This window comes from Phascolarctos cinereus, unplaced genomic scaffold (assembly GCF_003287225.1).
Source record: "Phascolarctos cinereus isolate Bilbo 61053 unplaced genomic scaffold, phaCin_HiC Scaffold_5;HRSCAF=322, whole genome shotgun sequence".
NCBI lineage: Eukaryota > Metazoa > Chordata > Mammalia > Diprotodontia > Phascolarctidae > Phascolarctos > Phascolarctos cinereus.
In genome coordinates this window covers 27,830,640-27,849,178 of record NW_027555958.1, presented here as the reverse complement: position 1 = coordinate 27,849,178, position 18,539 = coordinate 27,830,640, and the positions used below count along the sequence as shown (strand labels likewise).

The 18,539-nt window shown below is 51.5% G+C and overlaps 1 protein-coding gene, 1 long non-coding RNA gene and 4 other non-coding genes across 6 annotated transcripts in view; 5 read left to right on the top strand and 1 right to left on the bottom strand.

The window, feature by feature from the left end:
- The first annotated feature begins 1,223 nt into the window (after positions 1-1,223).
- LOC110222173 (uncharacterized) lies at positions 1,224-4,153 on the top strand. The gene is made up of 5 exons (XR_002328296.2): positions 1,224-1,340; positions 1,956-2,018; positions 2,480-2,521; positions 3,147-3,201; positions 3,407-4,153. It is a non-coding gene; the product is annotated as an uncharacterized LOC110222173 (long non-coding RNA).
- LOC144458084 (small nucleolar RNA SNORD49) lies at positions 1,802-1,876 on the top strand. Its single transcript, XR_013487636.1, has one exon. It is a non-coding gene; the product is annotated as a small nucleolar RNA SNORD49 (small nucleolar RNA).
- LOC144458120 (small nucleolar RNA SNORD65) lies at positions 2,331-2,403 on the top strand. Its single transcript, XR_013487672.1, has one exon. It is a non-coding gene; the product is annotated as a small nucleolar RNA SNORD65 (small nucleolar RNA).
- Positions 2,955-3,028, top strand: LOC144458083 (small nucleolar RNA SNORD49). The gene has a single exon (XR_013487635.1). It is a non-coding gene; the product is annotated as a small nucleolar RNA SNORD49 (small nucleolar RNA).
- LOC144458119 (small nucleolar RNA SNORD65) lies at positions 3,264-3,336 on the top strand. The gene has a single exon (XR_013487671.1). It is a non-coding gene; the product is annotated as a small nucleolar RNA SNORD65 (small nucleolar RNA).
- Positions 4,154-9,691: 5,538 nt separating the features above from the next.
- LRRC75A (leucine rich repeat containing 75A) overlaps positions 9,692-18,539 on the bottom strand; it is a 120,341-nt gene continuing 111,493 nt past the window's right edge. Inside the window, exon 4 of the mRNA XM_021007003.2 lies at positions 9,692-11,686. Within this exon, the coding sequence (XP_020862662.1) occupies positions 11,131-11,686 (556 nt within the window). The 3' untranslated portion in view covers positions 9,692-11,130. The remainder of the gene's footprint in view (positions 11,687-18,539) is intronic.

The following is an 18,539-nucleotide window of genomic DNA, read 5'->3' as shown; positions in this document are numbered from 1 at the left end:
GCTGCGCTGTTACAACAGCCTACAAATTGGTTCTCCCAAATCAGTTATTCCCACCTCCAATCAATCAATTCTCCACCCAAGCTGACAAAAATAGCACAGATCTGACCACGTCACTTTTCTGCTCAAAGCTCTTCAGTGCCTTTCTTTCTTCAGAGGCAATCGAAGGTAAGTGACTTGCCTAGGGTCACACAGCTAGCAACTGAGTTCGGATGCGAACTCAGGTCCTCCAGGACTGGTGCTCTATCCACCGCACCACCTAGCTGCCCCTTTAGTGACTTCCTACAGACAAAGATTTTGTCTGTATCTTCAGTGCCTCTCAAGGTGCTTAACAAAGGTTTGTAGAAAGAATGAACAAATGTGATGCCACACTGACACTCATCTATACCTCAAACTCATCCCTTCCCTCTATGCTACAGCAAATGTAAATCTCCATATGAAGGGAAAGGCAGCTCCATTTCACAGAAAGAATCCAGGGCAAGGAGTCAGAAAAATCTAGGTTCGCAGATGTGCTGGTAAGTGTTTTAACAACAGGCTCTGTGAAAAAAAATGTACAAGCAACTCCCTTTTAAGTTTCATCTCCATAATTAACATTTTCTCCACCACTTTTCGGTCACTAGAACAATAAATCAAACCTCCATTTATGGAGTTCGTCAATTTCTGAGGTGCAAGGCCCAATGATGGCAGGTTGGAGTGACCTGGGTTCAAATCCCAGCTGCAGCATACACTAACTGTGTGACCCTGGGGAAGTCACTCTACCTCTTTAATGCTCTGATGTGTTATTTCCCCCATTAGAATATGAGCAGGATCTGTCTTCCTTTCATTTATATCCTTATGCTTAGCACAGGGCTTGGCATGCAGTAAGTAGCTCTAAAATACATGACTGTTTTGCACACAGTAGGCACTTCATAAATGCTTACTGGCTGTTTTGCACACAGTAAGCATTTAATACGTCCTTCCTTTCTTTTTTCCTCTCTTCCTTCTCTCCCTATCCTTCCCTATGAAATGGAGCTCCTAGCATCTCTGCCTGATGAAGAAGAAAAACCAAAGCTCCTGCCACGCCCCCTTTCGCCGCCCCACGTGGCTGAGGGGGCATGGAGCCCAGGGACTCGCGGTTTCTTTAAAATGGAATGGACGATTCCATTCCAGAGAGCTCCCCTTCTGCCCCACCCCCGCCGCCCTCAGGAATGGTACGTTCCAGCACGTTAAGAACGGCGGCCGGCGCACGCTCGCTCTTTTCGCCCTTGTTACCACCATGTGTCAGGGGCTTGAGTGGGAACGTTGCCGGGCCCAGTGTTGGCTCAACAGCCGGGGCAGCGAAGGATGAGACGCCTCTGCGGAAGGTAGGCTTGCCGGCCCAGGTGACAGAGGCGAAAGCAGGCTGGCTGGGAGGGAGGAAGGATAAGGAGAGCCCGGGCCGCGGCCCGATGTTTCTGCGCCTGCGCCGAAGGCATTTCCCCCCCCCGCACGCTGTGCTCTACTGCGCCTGCGCGTTAGCGGCGCCTCTTAGGGCTCTCCTGGAGCCACGTGGGGCCGTGTTGGGGATTCCTCTGCTCAACCGGGCTCCGGGGGCCCCAGTAGCAATGGAAGGAGCCCCAGATTTCGGAGTCACGGGACCAGGATCTGAGTCCTGGACAGATAACGTCTCAACTTACCTACCTTTAAAGTTGGGGGAGGTGGTCAGAGGGACGGTGGTCCCTTAGGGCTCCGAGTCCGCGGCTCTGCGCCCAACCTTGATCCTCGCCCCGGGCGTAGCAGAGTCACCGCCAGGACCGTCCTCAGAGTCCGACCGTTGGGTCTGCTGCGGAGTGATGAGAACCCAGAATAGGAAGTGCCGTCAGACTCGATAACTGACGATAGCCTTAGCTGGTGTCTGACCCGCGGCCTGCCCTGGCGGGCCGGGCCCTCGGAGGGTCCCGGGGGGGCCCCTCCCCTCAAGTCCTCTGCTTCTCTCCCAGGGCAGTAGCTGAAGTGGCGGGAGATGTGACCCGAGTGGACCGTGCGCGTGTGAGCTTCCCCGGGTAGGCGTTTGTCCTGATTGTCCGCAGCTTTGCCTTCAGCCGCTCCTCCCAAAACTGCAGGCCAAGGGCCTCCCTCGATGAAGACGGGACAGAGTCCAAGTGGAGCCAGTACCTTCTTTCTATCGGAGTGACTCCCGGACGCCCTGATGTGTGCCTGGCCGTGGGTGTTCAGTAAATGTTTGTTGGCAGACTGGTAATAGTGATGTGACCTGAGTACTCGTGTTGTGTGGCCTCCCGAGCAGTTAAACGCTACCGTGGCTGGCCCCGGGATAGTGTTTGTCAGGAAAGGACTAGGAGCCCATCTAGGGCTTTTTATGATGAGATGAAACCTGAACAGCTGGAATTACCGGCAGATTGTCAGTGGTGACAAGGTTTTGTTCTGATTCAGCTTGGAATTTAGCAGATTGTCCCTTTGCACGTGAGCTGCAAAGTAATGTTTTGGTTTTTTTCCCCTTTTTCAGGAAGGTGTGCTTCTCAGGATGTACTAGTAGTACTCTTCTCAGGTCAGTAATACTTTTTATGCTATCTTTCACAGCGTTGGTTTGTAATTGGCAGCAGTCTCCTCCCAACCCTCTTCCCGAGAGTGTTTGAAAATGTTAATTAGGTAGTGAAAAGTAATCTTATTAGGTTTAAGTTGGTTTTATTAAGGGGGTTAGTTTAGTCTCTTTTTTTTTTTTGGCTAGACAGTGGGGTTAATGACTTACCCAGAGTCACACAGCTAGTGAGTGTTATGTGTCTGAGGCCAGACTTGAACTCGGGTCCTTTTGACTCCAGGGCCAGTGCTTTATTAGCTGCCCCCTGGGTTAGTTTAATCTTATTACCCACTCCAGGAGCTGGGTTCCCTTTCAGATTCAGTGCCCCTAAATGGCTGGACCAGATGGGATTGATTGCCAGGCTCCTGGTGCCAAAGAACAGGGTTTGGGGTTGTTTTTGGCTGTTAATGATGATACCACTCAATAGGAAGTGCCGTCAGATGCGATAACTGACGATGAACTTGATCACGTCTGACAGCAGCCGTCTGCCCTAGCTTCTGTGGGTAACTGACTTGTCCTTAAACCTTTGTGTTTTATCAGTTTTCTTGCATTCTTCTTCACTGATGCTTTTTTTCTTTTCACTCTCACCCTCCAGTAACGAAGAATCCATGTTACAGAGCAGACTGGCATCATTAGCAGGCTGTAAGGAGGTAAGACTTAGAATATGGATGGAAAAGTACTAAATTAAAACTAATATTCATGGCAAGATATTAAATGATGAAATTCACCCAACAAGCTGGAATTACCGGCAGATTGCTTGGTGGTGAGCCCAAGGTTTTCTGATTATATCATTGGTCATAAATGAGAATGTTTGATGTGGTATGCAATGAAACTAATGTTTATTCCTAATTGTAGGCCATAAAAGACTCTTGAAAGATTCAGACAGAAGCCTGCATGTGATGGCAGTGATGCCCTCTGGATGAGATGGTGAAGACTTGGCTTTGAGTGACATTGTTTATGGCTTTCATTGGGTTTCATGAAACTTATTTGCAGTTGCTTAGCAGAAATGTTTTAGGATGGTGTTTGACCATATATTGTTTACTGTAAACATCCTGCCAAAAGGTTTAATAAGTTGTAATTAGCATAAGAGGCTCTTGGGATGAAATGGTGTCTGCCTGGTAATCAGTAGTGTTCTTACCCCTGGGCATAGCCTTGCATATCAAAGGAAAGGTTAAAAAAAAAGTAATAGCTTGCCCCATTCTCTAGAATTGACACTAGCATGTGCAGAGGTAGGTTTCTTGTCCTGCTTCTCCCCAGAATTATAATAAGCCATCCTTTGGTTTTCTCCCTGTCAAAAACTCCCTACCCATCTTGCATTAAATAGTGTCTTGGCAGGCCATATCATTGCAAAGGCAGCCTCAAGTGAGGCAGAATAAAACTTGGAGCTGAAAAAGGAAGAATGACCTATGGCGTTGTTTAATTATAAAGAGCTATAACACAGCGCTCCTTTTCTAAGAACGTTGCTAAGCTGTCCTGATCAACTAAATGAACCATTTGGAGTTCAGCGTTGGTGCTAATTAAATTTCTTACCTGGGTATAGAGTATAACCACTGAAGGCATTGATTGTATTAAGCTCATTTTAATTAAAATCGTCAGAAAACATTTTCGTTCTGTTTGTGTTGTGTAAAGTAATTGTGGGCCCACCTGAAAATAAAATTTGAACCTTGTATGCAAGAAAGCAAACTAAAGCTAAGTTGGTTCTTTTAATTGGGGATAAAAATCAGGTGGATGGTGGGACAGAAGTGGATTTGGGTCCTTGCTGGGGTGAGACCTTCACTTCATCTTGTTTGCTGCTGGCCTTGAAGGCCTTGCAGAGCTTCCCGCTTCATTGCACGTGGCAAGACACGGCTGACTCGGCTTTGCCTCTTGGGAGAGCAGGTGCCAGGTGCTCTTAAGACTGGGACTGCCATTCCTCTTGTTGATGGTGGGAAGGAGGACTTTTATAGGGATCGAGTGGGTAGAAAGGGTTTTAGTCGAGTTCTTGGTAGACCAGGCTTGGAGAGAGCACGGGCAGCCGGAAAAGGGGCTCAGCTGAGGTAGAGCCTCCGCCTCCTGCCACCAGAGAGCCCACAGATCACGCCACAGAGACGATTCTGGCCCCAGGTTGGAATAGTGACTTCCACTAGGCGGAGCTGTGAGTCAGTCAAGGAAGACACCCGCCCCCCCAACATTCTCCTCTTTACTGGTTATTCCCACCCATGTTAATCTAGGCAGCTGTCCCTACCTTCATTTAGGACTGGGCCCAGGGATTGAATTAGGCCCTGGCCTGTAGGGAGCTGACTGGAGGCAGAAGTTTAGAACCTTATCTCTGGGTGACCTCTGCTTTGTGATAAGCAGTCCATCTACAGCTTTTATTGGTGCAGTATGAGAGAGGGAGCCATAGGACCATGGAGTCACTCCTGATGAAAATGCTAGAGTGGCTTCCTGGTGCCTTTGTGGCAAAAAAGGTCTAGAACAATGAGAACAGATGAGGACATCGTGGTCCAGAGCGTCGTGCCCAAAGATCCTGATACCCACTGAGGATCTGAGCCTCTGCAACACGGGCCTGCCTACAAAGCCCCTCACCGTCCATCATGGCCCCCACAGCCCGGATTCACTGCTTGGTGTCTGCAGTTAGAGCCAGCAGTGACCTGAGCTCTTCTGTACTGGCCTTGCACTTTGCCACCCCCACAGGGGGCAGCTAGGTGGGGCAGTGGATAACGAACTGGCCCTGGAGGCAAGAGGAGCTGAGTTCAAGTCTGGCCTCAGACACATTAAGGCTCACTAGCTGTGTGACTCGGTAAGTCACTTAACCCCACTGCCTAGCCAAAAAAAAAAAAGACTAACCCCCTTAATAAAACCAGCTTAAACCTAATAAGGTTATTTTTCACTAGCTAGTTAACATTTTCAGATACTCCCGGGAAGAGGGTTGGGAGGGGCTTCTCTCCAGAGGGAGTCACTGAAGCTCGGCAGAATGACAATTTTTTTACTTTGATTTTGCATCTCAGCTTTTCATCGCTCCTATGCCACCAGCCCAAGCCTCTTATTCTGGTGGTGGCCATGGGCTGTTGGTGTGGACAGGACACTTATTTCCTGAAATGTTGTGGTCAAAGTGTAGGCCCAAAGTGCGACAGGCTCAAGAAAAATGAACGGGGAGGACCAGAGAGGGCGAGGAAGGGGTGTATTCCAAGCATGGGAAGGGAATCCTGGGTACGGGAACAGGTGGGAGAGCATTCAGTCATAGGTGCAGAGCTGGCCGGGACCTCAGGCCATCCAGTCCAACCTCCTCTTAGGTTTGAGGATGCTGAGGGCCCGAGAGATTGCCTGCCCAAGGTCACGTAGCTGAGGTGGCAGACGGAAGCCAAGGTCAGCCACTGCAGCTACCTCTTGAGATGGAAAAGAGGCAGGAGTCCAGTGTGGTCGAAAGTGGATTAAATTAAAAGAAGGTTGTGAAAACCAAGAAAGGAGAGCTGTATCCAACTGTGCCCTGGATTTGAGGCAAAGGACTTGGGTTTGGTTTTAACTTATAGCTGTGTGATAGAGGGGTGGGACCAGACCAGGTGGCCTCTGGTTATAGAGCCCTGTGATGAGGAGGAAGAAGAGAGGGGCTGGGAAGGACCAGAGCACCGAGACATCTTCCTCTGTGCCCAGCTGCTGAGCAGAACGAGGGGCCCACGTGGGGAAGAAGAGGGGGCAGGGGCCATGCATGAAAGCTGGCAATGAGAAAGCGGCTTGGGCCACCTTCACCTTCCAGCTGTGTGGTGCCTCATTCACCCTGGTCATAGGCTGCCGGTGACTCAAGGCAGGCAATGTCTAGGTGAGGTTTAAAGGGCGAGGTAGAAAGGCAGCTACGCCTGGGATAAGGGAGTCCTGACCTGACACTTACCTTATGTGCAAGTCACTTCAACACGGTCTCAGCCTCAGTTTCCTCGTGTCAAACAAGGTTGTGATGATCAAGTGACCTAATACATATAACCATAAATGTTAGCAACTATTAGCTATCACGGGGTGTGTGTGTGTGTGTGTGTGTGTGTGTGTGTGTGTGTGTCTATCCATAGTCTTCAGGGACTCAGGACACCAGCCCCAACTTTCCCCAGCTGTCCCGCACAGGGAGGAGCCAGGTGAAACTCCCATTATCTCCTGTGGGAGGGGTGGAGGCACTCTCTTCCTTCGTTTTCTCCACAAGGGCCCAGGCAACAGCCAGCTCCCCAGTGCTCCCTCTGCCCCCGGAGCAATTAAGAGGAAGCTGAATTAGAGCTGGACAAGTCTGCAGAATCAATGTGCCAGTAACTGGCAGTGCCGGATTTACTCGGCTTTGTCCATGGCCTGGGCTTCCAGGCAGAGGGAGACCAGAGATGGACGGTGAGGATTCCTCGTGGCCCCATGTACCCTGCCTGGCTTCCCTGCACTAACCCCCTGAAGCCTGCTCATCAGTCTCAAGGAGGGGAGGAAGCCACCACTGAAATTCCCAGCCTGGTTCCCAGCTAACTATAGGGTCTCCAGTCTCCCCACAGCCATGATACCCAGGCACTGGCAGGCAGTCACATGAAGCAGCTGAGCTCCCGAGTCCGGAGGGGGGATTTGGATGTGAAGCAAGGAGGATGCAGGTTAGCTGTAAGGGACAGCCAGCCCCGATGGAGGGCGTCTCTTGCTCGGGGCAGCCTTCAGAATAGGGGAGACAGCCTGCCCCTGCCTCCATCTGAGTTCTTCAGACTGGACCCTCCCATTCCTTTGCACTTACTCCTCCAAGAAGCCTTTGTCGATGCCCCCGCCTGCTGGTGTCTTCCTCCCACCCCATGCCCAAATTGCCTTTTATTTATTGGATCTGGACACGCCATGTCTCCATTAAAATGTAAGCTCCTCCAGGGCAGGGATTTTCAGTTTTGTCGTTTTACCCCCAGCACAGACTGTGCTCAAACCCCGCCTCCCGCCTCCCGCAGGACTCTTCCAGGGGATGCAGCTTTTAAAATCCACTCTGTATACAATCAGCCTGTTTCACTGTGTTGTTTCAGCTGCATCTGACTCTTTGTGACCCCATTTGGGGCTTTCTTGGCAAAGATACTGGAGTGGTTGGCCATTTTCTTCTCTGGCTCATTTTAGAAATGAGGAAACTGAGGCAAACAAGGTGAAGTGACTTGCCCAGGGTCACACAGCTAGTGTCTGAAGCTGGATTTGAACTCAGGATGATGAGTCTTTCTGATTCCAAGCCCAGCATTCTATCCACTGTGCACCTAACTGCCCATATATCCCATTATGTGTACCAAGTTATTTATGCATGTAAGGTCCTTGAGGGGAGGGACTATGGGGGTTTTTTTGCCCTTTTTTGGGGGGGGGTATCCCTACTGCTTTGCACAGTGCCCAGCACATAGCACTTGATCAATGCTTATTGATTGAAGCAGACAAACTGATTTAAGGGGCTCATCTAGGCTCAGAAACCGGGAATACCCAGGGCAGGCTGACCTGCGCAAAGCTCAGGAGCCTCAGGAGGCCTTTGCATGAGCATGAAGCCCGCCTGCGTCACTGGCTTTCTGCCCCTCATTGCCTCCCTCCCGAGCCCCCTTCCCGGTCAGCTTGCACCCCTCCCTTGGCTCCAGGCCACAGTCACCCAGCTGACGCTACAGAAGTGGCCACCCCTGAGGTGCCAGGGGTGCTGCAGTCCTGAGCCTCCCCACTCCTCTGCTCACCCCTCCAGTGACGAGCGCTTGGCCCAGTGTGAGGAGCTCCCAGCCCAAGGCCGCCCTCTCCTCCTTGGGCCAGCTTTGCAAAATGTCCCCATGCAGGTCAGCTCCCCAGCTTCCCAAATCAGCATGTTGCCAACAACATGTCCTATCAGAACACAAGATTCTTGAAAGCAGGGATTTATCTTGTTTTTTTTCATTTTTATTCCCAGGAATTCCTAGTAATCACTTCAAAATGCTTCCTTCCTTCCTTCCTTCCTTCCCTCTCCCCATCTGGCAGGACTGTGTTCTCACTAAATCCTTGTCCCTTCCTGCCCTGAGACCTGAGGCCTAGGACCCTGAGTTCTTTCATCAAATGAGGGGAACGAAGGAGATGGCCTCTGGAGCCCCTTCCAGGCCTAAATCTATGATCTGGAGCAGCAAGTGACCCCAGAGGCCAACTCTAGCTCAACCCTCTCATTTTACAGATGTGGAAACTGAGACCCAGGGAAGTTAAATGACTTGCCCAAGGTCACTCAGGTAGTAAAAATCAGAGATCAGATTGGAAGGCAGGTCCTCTGAGTGCTCTTTCCAAAGTACCAGGTGTCTAGAGATAAGGGCAGCATCTGGCTGTGGACTGCATTCCTCGGTCAGGGCCAATTTCTGTTTACTGACCCCAGATATTGGCTTCAGGAACTGCAGCAGCCTCCCCAACCCAGCTGGAGCTTCTGAGATGGGCCTTCCCTTCCAGTCTACAGTGGAGAGCCAGCCCAGCCCAATCCCGACCGGCCTGACTGGGGACCACCATGGAGGGACTGGGAAGGCCATATTGCATCTGATAAGGGAGAGAAGGGAAGGGGGGGCCCTTGGAGGAATGGAGGAGAGGCCGATGCAGATGAAACTGGGGAGATGCTGTGTAGATGGTCAGAGCTCAGCCTCCCCTGCAGTCCCCTCCGCCCGGGGCAACCCAGGGCACTCCTTATCCAGGCTGTGGGTGGGGAACCTTTGCTGTGTTCTGGCTCCTGGCTCCCACATTCCTGAACGTGGAGACGAGCCAACCCTGGCTGCGCTCAGGGATGGAGGAGGGAGGATGAGTCTCCTAGTGGTTGTTAGCGGCTCCAATCAGCTCCACTTCATTTGCCACTTTGGGGAAGGAGGTGGGGGGGAGGGGGAGGCTCTGGCCTGAAAAGGGGCCCTTGGGAGCTCTTCTCATCATTCTCCATCATGAACTCAGACTGCAGTCTCTCCGAGGGTGCAGGTGGGAGGCAGCTGGCAGAGAGAGGCAGGCCCCGAGATGCTGGCTAGGGTGGTGATGTGGGCAGGAGACAAGCTCTGAGTGGGTCTGTGTGCCTGTGATGGGAGGACGCTTTGTACCCCAAGTCCCCTCCCACCCCCCAGCAATCACTAGACTCCAGCAGCAGCCCATCCTCCAGATGACTGTTAGCCTATGACAAATGATATCAGCAGCTGACCCTCTAGGGAGACACAAAACGGGAAGCAGACGAGGGCGAGACTCTGGCTGGTGCCTTTATTTCCAACGAAGGAGATGCCAGCCTGGGGTGGCTTTGAGGTCTGGTCAGGCCTGTTCACACCCAGGGGAGGAGAGAGAGTGACAGGGACAAAGACAGGCTCCAGACAGACTTGGGGGCGGGGGGGGAGGACGGACAGAGGGGAGAGTCACGGACAGATACTACGGCTGATCTTGAGCTCTGTGGATACCGGGAAACTGTACAAAAGACAATCTTTAAAAAAAAGCCCAAGTCAGCAAGCGTCCCAGAACCAGGCTGAGCCTATGCTGGGGGTAAAGACACTGAGACGGTAATGGCCCGGGGCTCACCCCGAGTCAGCCAGGTGCGGCCTGGGCTCCCCCTCCTCTGACCACCTGGGTTCTTCAGCAGCAAGGCCACACTGGGGGGTCTAGAGCTGGGGCTCTGGCCTGGTAAGGGCAGTGGTTCTAGAGTGGCCAGGTGAGGTTCCAGAGCAGGGAAGGGCATTCTGAATCAAAGGACTTAGGCAAATTCAGGCTGGGGTTTGGTCCCTAGGACAGGGGACAGTGGATAAACTGGATGAAGGGCAGATCCCTGGCTGGTCCCCCTTCTTTCCTAAACCTCAGTGTCCAAAAGCCATTTCCCAGGGCAGGGATGCTTTTCCTTGCCCTCTTTTTGGGTACTTAGCACCCACCTCCTGCTTTTCTCTGAAGGGTTAGTCCCCATGGGAAATCTCTCTCACATTCCAGGGCCTTCTCTGGAAAAAATGGATTTCCTAAACCCAGGACCACTGATCTCTTCAGGGTCAATGGGTCCCTCTCTCTATGCCCCTCCTCCTTGGACTTGGGTCCCAATCACTACTAATGGGATCACAAATCAGTCATTCTCCCACTCTGTGCCTCAGTTTCTTCTGCTGTAAAAGGAGGGGGGTAGGCTAGAAGATCTCTGACATTGCTCCCCCATCGCTACATGACCAGAGAGGCAGAGGACAGGGCTGGAGCCCAGAGGAGAGGCCAGGGAGCATCCAGGAGCCGGTGACGACTTCTTAGAGGCAGACAACATCACAGGACATACAACATGGGAGACAGGGAGACGAGAGCCTGGGAGGTGGACAGAAGTGGAAACCCAAGGAAGAGGTGATCGGCTAACTCTCCCTGTCTGCTAGGGATGGGATGCTCTCCGTTTGGCTGGACCCACTCAATCTGGGTGACCCGCCATGGGCACCCCACTCTGCCAGAGGGCAAGGCCAGGATGTGTGGAAATAGGATAGGCCCTGAGAGGTCACCTCACCAGGGCTTCCTTTGCCTACCCCCCTCCACCCTACAATGAGACCTAGGTAAGGCTGACTGTTGCCCAAAGAGGAAGCTTCCTGGTGAAGTCATCGGTCAGAAGACACCCAGACAACATCCCTCTGTACAGTTTTCCATACAAGTAACCCCTCCCTTCTCCCTCCATGTCATGTCTTGCTGACCACTGAGGTTGCAGGCCCCTTCTCTGTGAGGGCCATGCTCTGTGTCTCGGTAGCTGGATGGTTCACCCCAGAATCCACCTCGCTAGGCATACTGTCCTCGGATTCCTCTCCCCCTAGAGGCCCCTCGCCCAGCTCCAGGATGGTGGGTAGGTGGCCCTGTTTGGGAGAGCGCTTTCGGAGGCTGAGGAGGAAGGCCTGGGGCAGAGAGAAAATGTCTACATTATTGCCCAAGTCAATCCATGTGACACGTGGGAACTTGCTGGGGTCCTTGAGGGTGTCAGTGAGGTCACGGAGCACGGCCTTCGTCAAGCGGTTGCCGTTGAGGGCGAGGGTGGTGAGGTGGGGCATGGTGCTTAGGATGGGCAGGAGCCGGAGGACCATGTCGTCGGTGAGGTCAGCGAAACCCAGCTCGAGGATGTCCACCTGGTCCTCATAGCGCTGCAGGTAGGCGATCAGCCGGTCCAGGTCTCGGGACGTCAGTGAGATGCCTGACAGGTCCACCGTGTTGTCCGCAGGGGGGCCCAGCAAGACTGCTTTCAGGCTATGTGTAGGCAAGGAGAGATAGGAAGGTTAATAAAGGCACGGGCAGTGCTGTGGATGCTTGCTCTACTCCCACAGCCTAGAGGCAGCAGTAGGCACCTGAGAGGCCGGGTGTGACCCTTTGACTTCTTCTGAGTCTTTGTTGTCATTAAAATCTATAATCCTATGAAGTTTCAGATGAGTAGTCAACCTGTGTTGATGGAGGGAGTTTCTATACTGGGAGTTCCCAATACCAATGAAATCATAGGGCCGAACTGCACTCCCACTTGAAAAAGTGTTGTTATAAAAAAAAAAGAAAGTGTTGTTATTATTTTAACTACTTGTTGTATATAACTCCCCTCCACTAAAGTACTTCTCTGATATCTTAACACAGCACAGAGCTGACTGGCCTCTGAGAAGCTTCTGTAGGCAGAAGAAAAACACTGGTGGATGCTGTCCACACTGGGAAAGCTTCTTGTATGGTCTCAAGAAAGACTGGATCTGCTCCTGAAGACAAGTCTCTGCTGGGTGGATGTGAAGAGAGAGGTCCCTCTCTAGGACCCTAGCCTCTGAGGGATTAATGTTTCCAGCCCCACGGACTCACAACCCCATCTACCAGACTGTGGACCTGTAACAACAGGAAAGCGGCCTTCTTCCTTAATGGGGCTTTCCTCCCCACTCTCCCAGTCCTTCCCACATTCTAAAGGCTGATGATGCTTCTCTGGTCTCCTCCTCAAATCTCCCAGACCACTTTGCTGCTGTCTAATGTGATTCTTTTGGTTTTTATATCACCTTTATTTCTGAATATATCCTTCCCAATTCCCTCCCAAGCAAGCCATCCCTCGTAAGAAAGATCAAAAAAGAAAGCAGGGGAAACGGAGCAAGCCCACAAAACCAACACAGATCCATGGCGCAGGCCTGGCTGCTCCCATGAAAAGGAGAGGATTCTCTTTCTCAGCTCTTCTCTGCGGCCAGGTGTGGCCATCCAGTGCCTTTATTTCTCATTATTGTGTATACTACCCGAGGTTGGGGCCCTGTGACCACATTTTATCCCAGGGAGGCTGTGAGACCCAGGGAAAAGTGCAAAAAAGTGGCTGTCATGGCAAACCCACTGGAGGAGACAGAGAACAGCACTAACCCTAGCCAGGTCCCCTTGGGTGGCGGTCAGCGTTGACATTGTGAAAACCTTCTACGTCCTGGGCATCCACCTGAGAGACACCAGCTGCTGGGGGCTGGGGACGGGCACGGACAAGGCTGCTCACTCTGGGCCGGCCTAAGAGCCAGGCATTCCTCTTCTCAGTCCTGAGCTCCTGGCCAGGGGCTAGTGAGTGCTGTTGCTATAGTTGATTTCACCACTAGAAGGCACTTCAGCCACATCTTGGTCTACCACCCAGGATGGGCAGGCCAAGTTGGGCAGACAGATTCCCCCACTCCTAAACCACTGCCAGGGAGAGCCAGAAGGCCTAGGAAGCCTTCTCTGAGCATCCCCACCCCCAGCCCTCAGTCCTCCTACCTCTGAATTGTCTACAATCCACATAGTCCACGCGCTGGCCCTGCATTACAACTGGTCTTCTCTGGTTATCTAACTCTCATGAGTGAGTGTCTCTTTGTCTCCCCAGCTTCTGGACTGAGGCTGTGTGGTCTTGGACAAATCAGTCACCCTCTCTGAGCCTCAGCTTCCTCTTCTACAAAAGGCAGATGCTGGATTTTACGGCCCTTTTTTGGATCTGTGGGGAGCTTTGCTGCTCTCTGAGGCTCAGTTTCCCTGAGATGCAATATGGTGTGACAGATGAGTGCTGAGCTGGAGTCTACAAGATTCAGGTTAAAACCTCACTTCTGATGCTCATTATCTGTGTCAACTCACCTGCCTCAGTTTCCTTATCTGTAAAATGAGGGAGCAGCTACCCCAATGGTTGCTGTGAAGTTCAAATGACATAATGCACACAAGGGGTTTGTGAATTTTAGTGTGCTGTGCACATGTTAGTGATTATTACGGTGGTTGTTATTACAGCCCTTTCCAGGCTCTTTGTGGGATTTTAAGTCTTAGTGATTCCCAGGAGAAGCAGCCCGGGAGGGCGAGTCTTCCTCACAGCCCCTGGGCTCTAGCTGACAGCCAGCAAGGTCATGGGAAGCGGAGACCTTGGTGTCCACTTCCTGGCCTTAGGAGAGCCCGGACAGGAGGCTCTAGACTCTCTCCTGAAAGCTCAGGAAAAGCAATCTGCCGCCCATCTCTACCCTCACCCTTCCAGAGAAGGTCCTGCACCCTTTTAGGCTGCTCTAGTGGAAAGGGCATCATTTTCTAACACTCATGAGCCACCAGCCTTTCCCCCATTGAAATGACCTTGTATCCACTTTGTCTATACAGGGTGTCCCAAAAGTCTGTGAAGTTGTAAGTTTTAACAGCTTAAAGGCACTGCCTAGAGTACAGTAGGTGGTTACCAAATGATGGTTGAATGACTGATCACTCACATTTGTAAAGCGCTTTTATAATAACAGCTGGCAATTTATGAGCAAAATTCACTGCAGATATTACCTCATTTGGTCGGCAATCCTCTGAGGCAGGTAATGTCACTGTTCCCATTTTACAGGTGAAGAAACTGAGGTTAAGTGGCTTGTCCCAAGTTGTACAGCTAAATATGGAAATACGTTTTGCCTGACCTCACATGTATAATCAGTATCATATTGCTTGCTTTCTCAAGGGGTTGGGGAGGAAGGGAAAGAATTTGAACTCTAAATTTTTAAAAATTAATGTTAATTTTAAAAAATGTAATTGGGAATATTTAACAAAATAAACAAAAATATATTTTTTTAAAAACACACCAAGTTGTGGAGCTAGTTAAGCATCAGAAGCTAAGATTGGGCCCCTATCCATGAGACTCCAAGGAGTGGGAAGAAGGGGTGGAGAGAGGCCCAGGCTGTCCACACGAGCCCATAGTCAGTTTGTCTCTTGGGCCTCTGCTTTCAAGAAGCTGTTTGACTTAGGAAGATGGTCATGGCATTGAGGACCCCAACGTGCATTCATTCATTCATTCACCAACATTTATTAAATACCTATTTTTCAGAAATGATCGGCAAAGAGACAGACACCCCTCCCCTGCCCACTCCCAGCCCCAGCTTCTTCTCCAGGAAAGGGAGACATGCCAGGCACAGAAACACAATCCATGTTAAGAAGGGCACAAAGTGCTATGAGATCAGAGAAGACAAAGGTCACTTCCAGCTCCAAGGAGGTGGCCTTGAAGGCTGGGCAGACTTCAGCAGATGTGGAGGTGGAGGGAGGGGCATCCCAATGGCGTCAGCAGAGGCATTGACGGATCAGAGGATTCAGGATGTGCGCTCTGAGGACAGTAAATGGTCTGCTGGATCCTAGCTCCTGGAAAGGACCTCAGAGGCCATCCAGGCCAACCCCTTTGTTTTACAGAGGAGGAAACTGAGGCCCACAGAGGGGAAGGGACTTAGGATCCTAGCTTTAGAGCTGGAAGGGTCCTCAAAGGCCATCTAGGCAAACCCCTGAGGCCCAGAATGGTCAATGGCAATGACTTGCCCAAGGTTATAAAAGGTAGTAAACAGAAGAGGCAGGATTTGAACCCAGGTCCTCCGACTCCAGATATAGTTGTTTTTCCAGTGTTCCACATCAACTTGTGTCTGTGTGTGTTTCAGGGGATGGGAGCAAGAGGCCATCGGGATTAGAGGTAAGGATGGAAAGGGAGGGATGGGGTCAAATGCTCAATGCCAGGGATCTGAATTTTGCCGAGGAGGTGATGGGAGCCACTGAAAGGTTTTGAGCAGAGGAGAAGCACACTGATGTCTACAGACAAGGACGATGAATATGGTGGTGGAGTTGAAGGGGAGAAATCCTGAAAGTCGAGTGGAAAGTAGAGCCGGGGGAGGGCCCATCGGAGCAGGGAATGGCCTCAGGATGTGTTCTGGGGACAGCACATGCCCCATGACTTACAGCTAGAAGACTAGCCCAAGTCACCGATGTGCAGCTAAAAAGCTCACCTAGCAGATGGCCCAGATTGGGAGCTGGGAGCCCCAGGCTCTGATCCCAGCTCCACCACTAACCAGCTGGGTATCTGTGCAAGTCACTTCCCTCTTCCGTAAAGTGGGAGTGTTGAGTTATGTGACCCCTGAGATTCTCTGGCTCTCGGGCCCATCTCAGAGCTTCGGGTCCCCATGAGGGGAATGTCTCCACGTCTACATGGGGGGTTGGGGGGATAGAAGGAATGTATTTCTTGGTTCCACACGCCCCAAAGGATTTCACCAACATCTGGCCAGGAAGGACAGAGGCCACAGAACGACCCAGGAGGGGCCCCTCTCCACAGTCCCTGCGGGCCTGCATCCCCTCTCCTTCCCAACCTCTCAGGATGCCTCCTGACTAGCTCTTCGCTCTCCTTCTTTCTTCCTTTTTTTTGTCACCTGGATCCCAAAATAAGTTCTCGGCCCTTCCCCTCCATCACCCAACCACATGTCCCTGCCAAGTGAGTCATCAGAAGGAAATGGGTGCTGGAGCAAGGAGCAGCTGCTTTTCTTGGTGCTGGGGGGGGGGTTTCTTGAGCTCTGGAAGCCGCTACCTGCTCGTGTACCACCCAGGACAACCCTCCCACCTTCCTTTAGATTGTCCTCGCCCCTCTTACCCAGCTCTGCTCTGGGGGGAAAGGGCCGCCTGCCTGCTTGGGTCACCTGGACGTTGGCTCTCCTCCCGCTCTCTGCTTTAACTGTCTCCATCTCCTCCCCCTCCACTCATTTCTCAGCCCCTTGTCATCTGGCTCCTAACCCTACCGCTTGGTGCTAACGCCTTTTTTCAAAGTTACTAACCAGGCCCTCTGAGGCTAAGTCCAAAAGCTTTTTCTCAGTCAGGATCCTCCTTGACCTCGCTGTGGCTGTTGACACAGTGGACCAAGCTCTCCTGCTGAACAGGATTCTCTTGGGCTCCACGATCATGCTTTCTCCTAGTTCTCCTCCTCCCTATCCAACTGTTCCTTCCTGGTCTCTTTTGCCAGACCAGGACAGGCCTCAGGTCAGAGGTGACACTGGAATTAAATTTTAAAAAAATATGGGGGGGCAGCTAGGTGGCACAGTGGATAGAGCACTGGCCCTGGAGTCAGGAGGACCTGAGTTCAAATCTGGCCTCAGACACATAACACTAGCTGTGTGACTTTGGGCAAGTCACTTAACCCCATTGCCTACCAAAAAAAAAAAAAGAAAGAAAGAAATATAAGTAATGTACTGTTAGGTGACACAGTGGATAGAGTGGATAGAGAACTTATTTTGGGATCCAGGTGACAAAAAAAGGAAGAAAGAAGGAGAGCGAAGAGCTAGTCAGGAGGCATCCTGAGAGGTTGGGGAAGGAGAGGGGATGCAGGCCCGCAGGGACTGTGGAGAGGGGCCCCTCCTGGGTCGTTCTGTGGCCTCTGTCCTTCCTGGCCAGATGTTGGTGAAATCCTTTGGGGCGTGTGGAACCAAGAAATACATTCCTTCTATCCCCCCAACCCCCCATGTAGACATGGAGACATTCCCCTCATGGTGACCCTGGAGTCAGGAAGACCTGAATACAAATTCTGCCTCTTGCTAGCAGTGTGACCTGGGGCAAGCCACTTAATCTCTCTCAGCCTCAGGTTCCACATCTGTAAAATGAGGGTTAAAAATAGCACCTATCTCCCGGGGTTGTTGTGAGGACCAAAAGAGGTAATATTTGTAAAATGTTTTTTAAACCTTAAAGCACTATGTAAATGCTATTATAATTATTAATAGTAGTGGTGGTGGTGGTAGTGATAGTGGTAGTAGCAGTGGTGGTGGTGGTAGTAGTAGTAGTGGTAGTGGTAGTGGTGGGGGCAGTAGTAATAATGGTAGTAGTAGCAGCGATAGCACTGGTGGTGTGGGGGTAGTAGTAGTAGCAGTAGCAATAGTAGTAGTGGTAATGGTAGTGGTAGTACTAGCACTAGTAGAGGTAAGGAGGAAATGCATTACAGTCACAGAGGGGGACTGCCTGCAGAAAGGCGTGGAGGTGGTAGATGCCGTAGTTTGAAGAACGAGGTCAGTCTGGCCAGGCTGAAGAGTGACTAAAGGGAAGTAATAGACGATGAGGATGGAGAGGCAGATTAGAACAAGGTTGTGAAGGCCTTGAACTGGTATTGGGTCCTGGAGGTAGCTGGGAGCTAGTGATGTCTACTGAGCAGGGTCAGACCTGGGCTTTAGGAATACTCCATCTACTTCCACAAAGTGTAAGGCTCAGGGCTGTTTGGTGAGTGGGTTTGAGCCTCCTGTGCCCTTCTCTGACATGTTGTGACCTGGGCCTGGCCCTTGACCAATGGAAGCCTCTCCCCTAAAACAAGAAGGCGGCAGGGCCTGGGGCAGATGACCTCGTGGGGTCCGTGGCTCTCTTGCCGGCCCAGTGGTAGGGGCAGAATGGACACATGGGATAGGAGACAGAGATCCCAAATGTTGAGAATGGTCACTGACTAACCTGGCTGTGCATGGCCTGTCCTACAAGTCAAGTGGGAGAAGGCTTCTGAGCCAGAAATACAAGTCTGGCCAGAGACCCTGTTGCTCCTTCTTGGAGGGGAAGCAAGAGGGACCCACAGAACCCCCTAGTTCCTAGAAGGGACCTTGAAACCACGCAGCCCAAGTCCCTCCTTTGACACAGAAGTCACTGGGCCGAGGTTAGCAATCAGCAGCAGAACCTGAAAAGGGAGGGGTTCTTTTTTGGAGGGGGCAGCGGGGAGGAATGGTGTTTGACAGGAGGAAATCAGAGGAGTCAGGATAGGCGTCCAAATCACCCAATAGGCATTTACTAAGCAGCTCACTCTGCTAGATGATGGCGATGCAAACGTAGAAATGAAATGGACCCTGCCCTCAAGGAGCTCACCTTCTATCAG